Source organism: Bison bison, unplaced genomic scaffold (genome assembly GCF_000754665.1).
Source record: "Bison bison bison isolate TAMUID 2011002044 unplaced genomic scaffold, Bison_UMD1.0 scf7180017864160, whole genome shotgun sequence".
Taxonomy (NCBI): domain Eukaryota; kingdom Metazoa; phylum Chordata; class Mammalia; order Artiodactyla; family Bovidae; genus Bison; species Bison bison.
In genome coordinates, this window is record NW_011494732.1 from 5,237,363 (window position 1) to 5,251,357 (window position 13,995).

Below are 13,995 nucleotides of genomic sequence, written 5' to 3' on the forward strand. Positions count from 1 at the left end.
TATATATATATATATATATATATCGTAAATCAGTAATACTCTCTTGCTAGGAGCCCTAAAACGGCTTGTATTACACTTAAAATAGAGATCTGGTCCCACAAGGGACCTGCACCTGGCTAGCTGGCTCTCTGATCTCATCCCTCTATCCCACCCTGCTCCCACCACCCTGGCCTCTTTTTTCTCCCTTTAAGACATCAAGCTTCGTAACTGGTAGTTGAATGTATGAACGAAAGTCTCCACCCTCCTCAACCCGCAGGTGTCCCCTTTCCGTCTTCCCATTGCAATGTATTGGCTCAATCTGTCACAAGGCCTTCACAGAGCCTTTATAAAATCACTCAAGTCTTAGTCTGAGTATCACTAGTCTTCCCTGGACCCATATCGAAAGCAGCTCCTCCTGGATCATCCCCGAATCGCGATCGACACCATCATCACTTTATACTGTCGTCACAGCTCTGTTACCCTTCGAAATTATTTTTATTTACTTGCCTACTGTCTGTCTCGCTCACTAGACTGTAATCTCCGCTAGTCCGTCATGTTCTCTATGTATCTCCCAGGGCATGAAATAACGCCTGGCACACAACAGGCGCTCCAAAAATATTTACTGAATGAATGAACGAATGAATACATTTGCTACTCCTTTAAAGAACAGACAGGCTCCACCCAGCCCCCAAAATACAGTCCATTTGGTAGGTCATCGCTGGGCAAAGTCTGCTTAGTCCCGGGGTCCCGCTCCCGCCGGCGCGGCCCTCACCGTCTGAGACCATGGCGACCAGAGTCCCTCGGCGAACAGCCACTCGCAAGCAAGCGGACCTACCGAAGTGTATGAACTCCGACTTCCGGCGCCGCCGAGTGACGTAAGAGACGGCGTGGTTCAGGCCGCGCGCCGTACCCACAGCCCCGCCCCCAAGGCGCCGGAAGTGGAGTGTAGAGCGTGGCTGCGCGCTGTCAGTCAGTGTGGTGCTGAGTCCGCGCGGCGGCGGGACCAGTCCAGGCGTCTTGTGCGGCTCTGGGCCTCTCAGGCTCCGCGGTCCAGAGTGCACCATGGACAACACGGGTAAATCGGGACTTGTTGGGCCTGCTGGGCCTAGGGCGGAGCCGCGCAGGGGTCCCTCCACCTCACATGCCCAGACTGGGCTCCGGGCGCGGTCAGTTTTCAAGCTCAGGCTGTTTGGTCGGATGTGGTCCCTCTAGTCACAACTAAAACCCTCTCGCTGCTCATGTATCCAGGGAATGGGTCTTGGGTGTATCCCAGACATACCTTCTGCCCACGCTTTCCAGTGCCCTCCAAAAACGTGAGATTTCGGACGAATGTGCGGGTCTTCGAAGTCTTGATTTCTTCATATGTGAAGTATGAGTAAGACTCCCTGAACCTGCCCTGTTGAATATGGTACCAGAATCAAAAGAAAGGCGTATTTGATGTGCCTGTCTTGAGTGGTTATCAAGGTGTTTTATTAAGTGAAGAACAAGGGCAAACTAATATGTATATAGTACCTTTCATGTAAAAAAGCAGAGTAGACTTCTACATCACATACATATGTAGGTGTATGTAGGTAGGTGAATAGGCTTCACTTGGCATAGACTGTCTGGAGGGGTGCAGGAGAAATCAGTAGGCAGGTTGGCTCTGGGATTTTTTGCAGACTTGCGGTCAAGAATAAGGGTGAGAATGACCTTTCACTATCATTTGGTGGGGCTTAAATTTTATTTCATATTACATGGGCTAGATTTTTCAAAATGAGAAAGAGCTTGCAAATAGTAAAGTGATGTCATCTCTATTCCCATCAACATTTTCTGTGTCCCTGAAGCCAAACACCCTGCAAAGGAACTATTTTTTAAATTAGTTTGCTTTTTAAAGTGAGCAGTCATTGATAAGCTCTGTGGTTGTCTCTCCTGCTAAATGAATTCGCTGAATCAATTTTTTCTCCCTTCCCAGAGTTAATCGAATACTTTAAGTCTCAGATAAAAGAAGATCCTGACATGGCCTCAGCAGTAGCTGCCATCCGGACTTTACTGGAGTACTTGAGAAGAGATACAGGTAAAAGGGGTCCGCCTCCATCGCTCCAGGTGTTAGGAAAGTCTGCTTGTAACTGTTAAAATTGTAGAAAGTGAGAGATGGATGTGTGCTGATATAAGGTAATACAGCCTCAAGCTCAGTTTCTCCCTTCGTTTCAGTCCTTTCAACGTGGAGAGAGCCCTCAAGTTAGGATCCAATGGGTCTCTTCTCACAAATGAAATATACTTTGTTTTTTTCTTAAGTTTTTTTTTTTTAATGTGAACCATTTTTTAAAAAGTCTTTATTTGTTATCATGTTGCTTCTGTTTTATGTGTTGGTTTTTTGTCTGTGTGGCATATGGGATCTTTGCTTCCCAACCAGGGAGCTGTTTGATAACCAGCACCCCCTGCATTGGAAGGTGAAGTCTTTAACCACTGGACTGCCAGGGAAGCCCCTGAAATGTACTTTGAATCAAGAAGGACCATATTATGCCAGGTTAACTGTGAAGCTTAAATTACAGCCATCGTTCAGCTTTACAAGTGTTTATTGAGCTTCTGTCTTGTGACAGATTCTTTGCAGTTGCTATAGAGAATGTTCTAGTATAAATTCTAGCTTTAATATCATCATTGTGAGCATTGTGAATTCAGTCATCCCAAATGTAAACTTCTGGGTATAAACAAAATAATAATAAAAATAATAAAGTATTCTTTAATTTAAAGGGCTGACCTAGAGATGCATGTCTCTAAGATGACCTCCAGCATCTTCCCATTATACTTATACTAATATCCAAACATCTAAGCCTTATCTGCAGCAGCCTGCAGACCTCTTCTGTCACTACTTAATTTCCTTCCATGCTGTCCCTCGCTGAACTGTGCATCACTCTGGCCTTTCTCATACCAATTTTATTCCCATCTTGGGGCCTTTGCGTTGGTATAGTCTGCATCTGAGACTTTGCCCACTGCATCTTTACTCAGCTGGATACTTTCTTACTCGGGTCTCTGTTTAAAAGGCCCAGATTCCAAGAGACCATTCCCTGCTAACTCTGTCTGAAGTAGTCCCACCTTTTTCATCATTCTGCTTTTTTCTGTCCTCAATTCAATCTGAATAACTTGTTTATTTCTTTGTGTGCTTATTTACTGTCTACCTGTCCCAGTAGAAAGAGAGTCCTGGAAATTCCCTGGCAGTCCAGTGATCAGGACTCTGCACTTCACTGCCGAGGGAATCAGGGGAACTGAGATCCGAAAGCCAGGCAGCACAAACAAGAAGAAAAAGAGAAAAGGGAAAGAAAGGCAGCTCCATCAGAACAGGGGCTGGGCATGTTCACTGATGTTATCTCTGGCATCTAGGAAGTGTGTGTGCTCAGTAGCTTCAGTCGTGTCCTACCCTTTGTGACCCCATGGACCATAGCCCACCAGGCTCCTCTGTCCATGGAATTTCCCAGGCAAGAGTACTCGAGTGAGTTGCCATTTCCTTCTCCAGGGGATCTTCCTGACCCAGGGATCAGACCCACATCTCCTGCATTGCAGGCGGATTCTTTATCTGCTGAGCCATCAGACAGCCTGGCTACAGCCTACACCCAGTCCACACTGGCTGAATGAATGAATGAATCACAGACCCATCAAGGGGCTGTGATACTGAAATGAACATCATGTTGCTCATGTGATCATTCCAGGGGAGACAATCCAGGGCCTGAGGGCGAATCTCACCAGTGCCATAGAAACCCTGTGTGGCGTGGACTCTTCTGTGGCCGTGTCGTCGGGTGGGGAGCTCTTCCTGCGTTTCATCAGCCTGACCTCCCTGGAATACTCTGTAAGCCCTGCCCTCCCCCAGTCACCACTCTGCTTCTGTGTTTGGCCACAAGTATTCTCAGCTTGACCTGGATCCTCCCCTTCCCCTGGATCCTCCCGTTCCCCTCATGTTGCTCTTTTTTTTTTTCCCCCTAGGATTACTCCAAATGTAAAAAGATCATGATTGAGCGGGGAGAGATTTTCCTCAGGAGAATATCACTGTCAAGAAATAAAATTGCAGATCTGTGCCATACTTTCATCAAAGATGGGGCGGTGAGTACGTCATGATCGTGGGTGGTGATCGGGAGCAAGGACTTTGGCATCAGACTCCTGGGGTAAAATCCCGCCTCTGCCACTTACTTGCTGTGTGATCTTGGACAAGTTACTTAAGCTCGCTGTGCTGTACTTTTCTCATCTTTTCAAATAAGGGTAATTATAGTACTTACCTCATAGGGCTGCTGTAAGGATTAATGAGATGGTGTGTGTAAGGACTCTGCACTATGCCTGGCACACACTAAGCAGTGTCTAAAAGTAGATGTTATATCATAGGTGGTTGTCGTTTTAAAGAGGCAGAGGAAAACCCTGGGACAGCATGGATGATTCTCGATTTGAAAAGCTGTCTTACTAAAGAAGTGCTTTTTCTTACTGGATATGTACTAAACTGATCTGAATTAAGTCAGCACAGCTCCTGTCACTGGTTTATCCTGACTCTCTTCCTGCCGAAGGTTAGCACTGGACTGAGATTTTTTCATCTTCATTCCAAATGCTGTCACGGAGATGCAAAGCTGCCAGGTGTTGATAACCTAAGTGAGGAAAGACAGGAGCAGCACATTAAGTCAGTCTTCCAGCAAAGGGGTCATAAAACTTTCATGACATCTCTTCGCCAGCACACATCCTTTCTGCCAACTAGGCCTCCACCAACTGTAAAAGTATTTACTTGCATCTGGACTCTGAAATCTTGTCCTCTGTTTTATTACTCCCTTCCCAGCCTCTGAATTATGTTATTAAATAAATGACGTAATAGATGCAGCTGGCACTGGTACAAAAGCTGGCTTCAAACAAAGCCATTCTGAGACCAGGTGGAGGCAAGCTGGTGACTGCTTCTCGCTGAGGCCTCCTCCTTCCCAGCAGTTGCACGAGAGGGTTCGTTCACCTCGTGGAGTTTAATGTGTAGTAACCACCTGCATCAGTGCTGTTTAGGGTAAATTATGAGCAGAGTGGCTTAAATTCAAGCATGTAGGTGACCCACCTGGAGATCTTTTAAAGTGCATATTCTGGGACTTCTTTGGCAGTCCAGGGGTGAAAACTTTGCACTTCCAATGCAGGGGGCATGGTTTCGATCCCTGGTCAGAGAACTAGGATGCTCCCTTGCCATGCAGCATGGCCAAAAATTTTTTTTAAATATTAATATAAATATGTAAATATAAATTAAAATGCACATTCTGGTTCAGTGAGACGGGTGGGGCCTGAGAACCTGTATTTCTAATAAGCTCTCAGGCAAGACCGAGAAAGGAGCCAGGGAGCTGGTCCCTCCACCTTGCTTTACTCTGTCCTCTGCACTCTGTTCCTTAGAACATCTTGATTCCATCTAAGTATCTACAAATTGTGTCCAGTCCACAGTTGGGTTTTACCCCAAACTGTATAAAAGTTTTAAAAAATGAGTCAACATTGAAATACTGGATTTTAGCTCCTCTAGAAAAATCAGATGATCCAGCAGCAGTGGGCCCCATGTGACAACAGCCGGAGGTCAGCCTTCGTGCTCCGCTGCTGGCCCCACCAGCCCTTTATGCCAGCTGCCCGGTGCTTAAAGGCCCAGGTGTGCAGACTAGGTCTTGGAATTAGGGAAACCAACCCAAAGGAACCTAACAGCCTTCAGACAGAAAGGCTTTTGTATCTGAGTAACACCACATGGAGATGCCACTTCTGTGCTTGCTATGAAAAGAGGAGACCCATGATATATTCCTCTGGCAGAAAACTTTTTCAGATTGTATCAATAGGGACTTCCCTGACCATCCAGTGGTTAAGACTGCAGGCTTCCTTGCAAGGGGCAAGGGTTTGATCCCTGGTTGGGGAACTATGATCTCGCATGCAGCACTGTGTGGCAAAAACAAAAAGTATCAATATATGAGCTTAAACTCACTGTATTGTCAGGGATCTGCTTTCTGATTACAGTTGATTTGTGCGAAAGCATACAGAGAAACTTTAGGGTACCAGGAACACACACTGGAGTGGCAGAGAGTCTGAGTGATCGTTGGAAGCTTGCACTTTTGACAGCGCTTTCTCTACCCACAGAGAATATTAACACACGCCTACTCCAGAGTGGTCCTGAGAGTCTTGGAAGCTGCCGTGGCAGCCAAGAAGCGTTTCAGTGTGTACATTACGGAGTCACAGCCTGACTTATCAGGGCAAGTATCTTTCCCTGTGGTCATGTGCCCAGCAGTCCCTTTAATGAGCAAACTGAGGATGAGACTCCATTGTAAAAGCAGCCAGACGAAGTCCCCAATTTTCTGTCAATCAGCATCGCCTTTCACACTGCCCGTCCCTGCTCCTGGAAGAAAAATCACCATGAATTTGGAGTAGGTCACAGTATAGCGTCTAGGGGTTTTATTTAGTACTTAAATCAGATATAAACTGAAAGGTTTATATCAAGGAATAGATAGTTACATTTCTTATGTATCCAGAACATAATAAAACCCTTTTTTTCCCTGAATTTACATATCCCTGCACAGCCCCAAGAGCACAGTTTTCCTAAAATACATACTTTTAAAGAACCCAAATGCTTCCTTAGTCCAGAATCTTGGGATCATCCCCTTAGTCCATTAACTGAGGGGACTTCCCTGGCAGTCCAGTAGTTAAGACTCCATGCTTCCAATGCAGGGAGTATGGGTAAAATATGGTCCTCATTAAAAAAAAAAAAAATTAACAGTTTCTAGCTAATGTGATTTATCATTGTCCAAATTAAGTGACTCACCAGTCTCTATGATAGGGACTTTCTTGAACTTTTTCTAACATTCTCAAAATGTCACTTTCAGTAAGAAGATGGCCAAAGCCCTCTGCCACCTCAACGTCCCTGTCACTGTGGTCCTTGATGCTGCAGTTGGGTAAGCGCCCGGCTCCCCCATCACAATTACGTTTCCTCACCTGCCCGCTCCCAGGGTTGGCTTGGAGCAGGGTTTCTAGATGGAGGGTTCCAGTCTCATTCATAAAACAAGAGTGGGCAGCGTCCTGCCTTCTAATTGACAGCAGCACTAAACCAGCAAGTGTTCATGATAAGAACTGGATGGTGTACACACGAGACAGGGCTGTAAGATGCTGGGGAGAGCTGGATACATGGCATCATGGTGCGTTTAAAAAAAAATATTTATTTGGCTATGTCAGGTCTTAGTTATGGCATGCAGGATCTTTAATTGCAGCATGTGGGATCTAGTTCCCCGACCAGCGATGGAACCCAGACCCCCTGCATTGGGAATGCAGAATCTTAGCCACAGGACCACCAGGGAAGCCCCTTATGGTGCATTTTAAGAGCAAGGTTAATGGGTTAGCATCCGTAATCAGTGCTCTCTCTTCATCTAAAGACACGGGTTGTCGTCAGTGGCACTCCAGAATTTTTCATCTCTTGTGTACAACTTCACTCCTAAAGCTGAGGTGACATGCTCCATGGATTGGCAGTGTGGCTCATAAGAGAAAACAGGAATAACAATCCCTTGGGAAGAAAACACACAGAAGGATGATTAAGGAAATTAGGAATGTGTTTAAGAGTAAATATTTTGGGGACTTTGCTGGCAGTCCAGTGGTTAAAATTCTGTGATTTCACTGCATGAGTATGGGTTCAGTCCCTGGTCTGGGAACTGAGATCCTGCATGCTGCGCACTGTGGCCAAAAAATATTGGGGGGGGAGTAAACATTTTGAAGGATTCTAGTAATTGCTTGTTTTAAAAGGTAAATTGGCCCCCACCCTACCTGTAAAATTTTTGAATGGCATAACATTTTTTTCCGACTTCAGATCACATCAGGTTTTTAAATTTTTGTTTTGTTCGTGTTGATGTAGAACAAAAAATAGTGTGCCACAGGTAATAAAGATAAATGCTGAGTCATGAAATCCTTGCTTCAGCTACACATGTAAGCATGTGCCTACTGGGTGGCAGCATGAGTTCTACACCTTATCGCAGTGTCATCAAAATGGGTTTTGGTGCCCCTGTAGCAGAACCAGTAACAGTGCCAGGGGCTGTCTCGGGTGTTCAGTGCTCTTTGGAAGAAAGTTATGAGAGGAACATGCTTTGCTGAAAATGGGAGTATTAATCTTTGCAGGTGATGTTGCAAGAGCAAAGAAAAGGAGCATTAAAAATTTGTTTTTCATTTCTGTAGCTACATCATGGAGAAAGTGGATCTTGTCATAGTTGGTGCTGAAGGAGTTGTTGAAAACGGAGGAATCATTAACAAGGTAGGAGCATCAGTTCTCCACAGGTCCTTGCTCAGGGCATGGAGCTGCACTAATAATCTCAGGCACCCAACCGCATTGTGTATCATGGTTCATTCCTCTAACCCTGCTTAGCTTCAGGATTCCACCATTGCAACCAGTGGTTTCCCAGTTCCTGAGCCACTGCAGTGGGGTCAGTCAGATTCTGGTCAGATTTCTTTCTGCTTTGGAGATTGATCTGTGTAGATCAGGAGAATGTATTTATACTTATTCAAAACATGCTTTACTTGGAATTGGGTTTTTTCTTTTTAATGGAGCATATTTGACATCAATATATTTAAAATTTATCTGTTGCTTCACATGGAAAGACTTCCTGATAGTCTGTTGTGTTTGATAAAGTATGTACAACATAAAGTTTGCCATCATAATCATTTTTAAGTGTACAGTTCGGTGTCATTAATTACATCCCACATTATGGTGCAGCCATAACCACTGTCTTCAAAACTTTTCCATCACCCAGAAGAACTGTCACAAAACTCTATTTCTCTCTCCCATCCCCTAAGCTATTTTCTGTCTCCATGATTTTTCCCCATTCTAGGTACCTTATGTAAGTGGACTCACACAGTATCTGTCTCTTTTTTGAGTTTATTTCACTTGGCATGTTTTCAAAGCTCACCTTACTGTACAGGTGTCCGTGCTTCATTCCTTTTTATGGCTGCATGATGTACCAATGAATGGTTGGACCAGAGGTGTCTATCCATTCAGCTGTTGATGAATACCTTTTGACTGTTGTGACTAATACTGCTGACAACATAGGTGTACAATTACTTATTTGAGTTTCTGTTTTCGATTTTTTGGTGTATATACTTAAGAGTGGAATTGCTGGGTCACATGGTATTTCTGTGTTTAGCTTTTTGACGAACTGCCAAACTGTTTTCCCCAGCAGCTGCATCATGTTACATTCCCATCAGAAACACATAAGGATTCCAAGTTTCTCTATATCCTTGCCAATACTTGTTGTTTTTTTTTTTTTTAATTATAATCATCCTAGCTTGAAACTCAGCATTCAAAAAATTAAGATCATGGCATCTGGTCTCATCACTTCATGGCAAATAGATTGGGAAAAAGTGGAGACAGTGACAGATTTTATTGGGCTCCAAAATCACTGCAGATGGTGACTTGTAGCCACAAAATTAAAAGACACTTGCTCTTGGAAGAAAAGCTATGACAAACGTAGACAGCATATTAAAAAGCAGAGACATCCCTTTGCTGACAAAGGTCCATATAGTCAAAGCTGTGGTTTTTCCAGTAGTCATGTACAGATGTGAGTTGGGACCACAAAGGAGGTTGAGTACCAAAGAACTGATGCTTTCAAACTGTGGTGCTGGAGAATACTCGAGAGTCCCTTGGACAGCAAGATCAAACCAGTCAATCCTAAAGGAAATCAACTCTGAATATTAATTGGAAGGATTGATGCCGAAGCTCCAATACTTTGGCCACCTGATGGGTAGAGCCCACTCATTGGAAAAGCCCCTGATGCTGGGAAAGATTGAGGGCAGGAGGAGAAGGGGAGAGCGGAGGATGAGATGGTTGGATGGCATCACCAACTCAATGGACATGAGTTTGAGCAAACTAGGAGACAGAGTTGGACAGGACTTAGCGACTGAACAATCCTAGTGGGTGTGACGCAGTATCTAATTGTGGTTTTGACTTGTGTTTCTGTAATGACTAAGACTCTTGAGCATCTTTTCATGTGTTTATTGGCCATTTGTAGATCTTTGGAGAAATAGCTATTGCTTTCTTTTTTAAAAGATCCTCTTTAATTCCAAAGCCAGAAGTACATATATTACGTTCACTCATAGACTTTCTGTTGCTTCCACTACAGGTGTGCTGTAAGATCTCACCTTTCTCCATTGTTCTCTGACTTCCCAGATTGGAACTAACCAGATGGCCGTGTGCGCCAAAGCACAGAACAAGCCATTTTATGTTGTTGCAGAAAGTTTCAAGTTTGTACGACTCTTCCCACTAAACCAGCAAGATGTCCCAGATAAGTTTAAGGCAAGAGTTTTACATATTATAAGGGGTATTTGAGTCTAAACTGAAACCTTTGGAAAAATGCAGTGCTAAGAATGTTCCAATAAGTTTTTCATTTCACATTGCTATTTTTTCTCATATACAGGATACACAGATAAATTGGTGGTTGTTGAACAGTCTAACTTGTCCCCAGAATTTCAGTCTTTTGTCTCTCACTTAAGCACTAGATACAGGCCAAGCAGGCAGGGAAAGTTGGTAGGTAATGAAGCTTTGGGTCAGCTCTCTGGGCTCACCTGCCATCTCCATCACCTGTTAACCACGTGATCTTAGGCAGGTCCTCTCACTGTAAGGTTTATGAACTTCACTTATCTGTACAGGGCTTGTGATGCTCCAGAGATAATCTATGGAATGTAGCACAGCGCCTGGCACTTAGCTTTCTATAAATGCTCTAAACAGTTGTCTTGAGAGGTCTCGAGGGGTTACCCCAGCACACTCATGAGGGGACACATGGCTTAAGGTTTTCTCTAATGACCTGGCTGACCCAAGCCACACTCGGTCCCCTGGGCAGTGTGCAACACAGTCGGCCTCCCCGTTTCCAGAGGGCACTTTCAGGCAGGAGCACCTTAGTTGCTCAGGCCAAGGCCTCACCAGTTCAGAGCCCTCAGTCTATGGGGCAGACTAACGTTGGTTTCCTGTCTCCTCAGTACAAGGCGGATACTCTGAAGTCTGTACAGACTGGACAGGACCTCAGAGGGGAGCACCCGTGGGTCGACTACACCTCCCCTTCCTTAATCACGCTGCTGTTTACAGACCTGGGGGTGCTGACGCCCTCAGCCGTCAGCGACGAACTCATCAAGCTCTACCTATAAACACCGGGTCCTTTCCTGCTGGTGGACGTCGGATATGGGGAGAAGTCTCTTGGCCCCTTCGTGAGCCAGACCAAAACCAAATTGTTTTTTCTGAAGTTTTATGGACTAAGGACTTAAAATCCTAACTCTTGGGAAATTTTTTATTCATTTCAGTCCCATCTAAAATGCATTCATGGTTCCCCTAAAGCCCAACCTAAATTGTGCTCTTATGGTGTTTGCAGACACTTCCAATAAGATTATTGGCTGTTTGACTGATGGATGAAGATGTACCCACTCTCCCTCCCTTCAACTCCCCCACATTCCAGACTGATTTGCCAAAAGCATCCATGAAAGACAAGCAGGCCCAAGAGGGCAGTGGTCCAAACTACAGCCAGGTGCCCATCCAGTAACCAGCAGCTGCCCAAGACCAGGCTCCACGCAGTGCTGGATGAAAAAGGCAGGCAACGCTCACTGAATCAGGCTCCCAGCGGTGAATACGAGCTGAGGGCTGTCATCTCCACAAAAGAATCAAGGCAAAGAGAGTGGAAACTATTGCAAGAACCCAAGAACAGGTATTAATGGCCTCTTTGGCCAGAGTATCCTGCACGGCTCATCAGTTATGAAGATGCCTTCCAGAATATTTGTAAACTTAAAATTCTATATCTGGGAAAAGATGTGACTTGAAACATATTTGGGTCCTGAACAGCTTTTTAAAATCGTTCTTGGGAACAAACTCAGCATCTTTTCAAATAAATTACATGAAAGATTTTGATACGGCGTCGCATTGCACTTCAAGCTGACCCTGGCCCAGCCAGAGGGCTCTGACACTAGATGTGCTGTCCATCTTGGTAAAGGCACTAGGCAGCCACCTTCACGTGCTTAAGGCAGTGGGTTAGAGCTGCAGTTTATTCAACAGGAGGTGTAATCAGTTTCTTTCCCAGAATGACTTGCTGCTGCTTTTTCATATACTCACCAATAAAACGGTACTACGGGCTGTGTGGGAGTTCAGTGCAGTACATCAAAGAGAGAACCGAGAGTCCAGAGGTGAAGACACCCAGGGAAGGGAGATCAGGTGCCGGAAAACACTGAGTAACTGTTAAAGGCTCTCAAATCAAATCTACTTCAGTAGCTTTATATTAAATAAGTTTAATAAGTATAAAATAGCCACTGAGATATGAGCTCTTTAAGTAACCCATCAAAATAAATATTGACATCTATTATTTACAGTTATGTAAATTTACGTTTTCTTCTCTTAGACTTCAAGGCTGGTATGTTTTTAGTAAAATGCTCACAAGCGTGAAACCCCTCACATTTGCCGTTTCTGCAACAGCAGCTCCCAACAGCTGCTGAAGTTCTGATGTTCAGTAGAAGGAAGCTCGAGCTGTCTGCCGAGTGGGGGCCAGCTCCCCGCATTCCGCACTCCTGTGCGTTTCACCTGAGGGGCGGGAATCAGCAGTCATCTTCCAAATCTGAGATCTCCAAATCGGCTTTGTTCGTTGATCTTTTGCCACTTGTCAACAGCCCCTTCTCAAATTCTTCTTCAGTAATTTTGCCTTTTTTAAACTTTTTCAAGAGCCTTGTGTCATTCAGAAGTTCCTCCATGTCTTCATCTTCCATATCAGAACCCTGAGGGCAGAAGAGACCAACAAGCTACTGAATTTCTCAGCAACAGTGTTCTAAGTGAAACCAGCAAAATTTGGGGGTTTTTTTGGCCGCTCTAGGAGGCTTGTGGAATTCTAGTTCCCCAACCAGAGACTGAATCTGGGCCCCTCGGCAGTGAAAGTGCAGAGTCCTAACCGCTGGACTGCCAGAGAAGCCCCAAACCAGCACTTTTTAATCAATCGGGAACTACATGCTCTTAGATCAGCTTTCATGAACAGCACATTCCCCAACCCAAGCCACCTAGAAAGAACAAAAATCTAAGAGTCTATGCAGTTCCTATTAGAAGGCACTATACACTACACTTCTATGAGATTTGTTCAGTATTCTAAGTATTTAATTTTAAAAATTGCCAGTTTTACCTCTTCCCTTTTCCTTTTTTCAGTCAGTTTCTTCTTCTTTTCCTTTTTGGCCTTCTGCTTTGACCAAGCTTTATTTTTTATGAATTTTCTTCTCCCATCATTTTCTGTTTTCTCTTTTCTTTGCTGCTCCAATAATTGCTTCTGCCTCTGCTTTTCTCTGATTTTGTCTTTAAATGGAATGGTGTCTGTGTTGACATCCACAGGCACGAAATCTGGAAACTGCTTTCCTCTCAGCTCTGGCATCTTGGGCATCCTCAGCAGGGCAAAACCTCGAGCAAGACTAGCAAAATCAAGGTCTGATTAAACCAAAACATCAAGAGTTAGCACACCCGAAACAGGACTGTAAGCATCAATCAACAGAATATTCATAGCAATGGAATTTTTTCTGTGTGATCCAGTGGACTCATTTTAATTAGAATTAATTACATTTTTACTAAAAGAATACTCAGCAGGCAGTACCTAGTCAAACCCAAGGAGGACTTTTATTTTTATTTTTGGGGAGGCTATGCCACACAGCATGCAGGATCTTAGTTCCCTGACCAGGGCTCGAACCCCTACCCCCTGCAATGGAAGCTCAGAGTCCAGGCCAGGTAAGTCTCAGAAAGACTTTTTTTTAAATGCTTGGAAAACATTAACCCTGAAATGGACCTAAGACAAAGCAGTTTCATATTTGTGCTCAACACAGGTGCTCAGCTGCTAAGTGGTATCCAACTCTATGACTCCATGGACTGTAGCCCACCAGGCTCCTCTGTCCATGTGATTCTCCAGGCAAGAATACTGGAGTAGGTTGCAATTTCCTCATCCAGGGGATCTTCCCAACCCAGCGATCCAACCCACGTCTCTCATGTCTCCAGCATTGGCAGGCAGGTTCTTTACCACCAGCGCCACCTGGAAAGCC

The 13,995-nt window shown here is 44.6% G+C and overlaps 3 protein-coding genes across 4 annotated transcripts in view; 1 reads left to right on the plus strand and 2 right to left on the minus strand.

The window, feature by feature from the left end:
* GTF2H3 (general transcription factor IIH, polypeptide 3, 34kDa) overlaps positions 1 to 834 on the minus strand; it is a 21,440-nt gene extending 20,606 nt beyond the window's left edge. Inside the window, exon 1 of one of the 2 annotated variants that reach the window (XM_010841282.1) lies at positions 752 to 834. In XM_010841282.1, the coding sequence (XP_010839584.1) occupies positions 752 to 764 (13 nt within the window). In that variant the 5' untranslated portion in view covers positions 765 to 834. The remainder of the gene's footprint in view (positions 1 to 751) is intronic. The other variant, XM_010841283.1, reaches the window with a different exon arrangement.
* Positions 835 to 913: 79 nt separating this feature from the next.
* Positions 914 to 11,845, plus strand: EIF2B1 (eukaryotic translation initiation factor 2B, subunit 1 alpha, 26kDa). Its single transcript, XM_010841284.1, has 9 exons — positions 914 to 1,054; positions 1,931 to 2,032; positions 3,663 to 3,799; positions 3,934 to 4,050; positions 6,070 to 6,182; positions 6,810 to 6,878; positions 8,143 to 8,218; positions 10,127 to 10,252; positions 10,933 to 11,845. Exons 1-9 carry the CDS (start codon positions 1,042 to 1,044, stop codon positions 11,095 to 11,097), a joined length of 918 nt encoding a protein of 305 aa, XP_010839586.1. The 5' UTR covers positions 914 to 1,041; the 3' UTR covers positions 11,098 to 11,845.
* Positions 11,846 to 11,968: 123 nt separating this feature from the next.
* Positions 11,969 to 13,995, minus strand: part of DDX55 (DEAD (Asp-Glu-Ala-Asp) box polypeptide 55) — an 18,277-nt gene continuing 16,250 nt past the window's right edge. Inside the window, exons 13-14 of the mRNA XM_010841285.1 lie at positions 13,098 to 13,393; positions 11,969 to 12,702 (exon numbers count right to left, since the gene is read on the minus strand). Coding sequence (XP_010839587.1) covers positions 12,526 to 12,702; positions 13,098 to 13,393 — 473 coding nt within the window. The 3' untranslated portion in view covers positions 11,969 to 12,525. The remainder of the gene's footprint in view (positions 12,703 to 13,097; positions 13,394 to 13,995) is intronic.

Excerpts from the sequence above, each read along its gene's own strand:
- EIF2B1 (XM_010841284.1), top strand. Across the intron at positions 6,183-6,809 it reads TCACAGCCTGACTTATCAGG|TAAGAAGATGGCCAAAGCCC; the intron begins GCAAGTATCTTT and ends TGTCACTTTCAG. Across the intron at positions 10,253-10,932 it reads ATGTCCCAGATAAGTTTAAG|TACAAGGCGGATACTCTGAA; the intron begins GCAAGAGTTTTA and ends CTGTCTCCTCAG.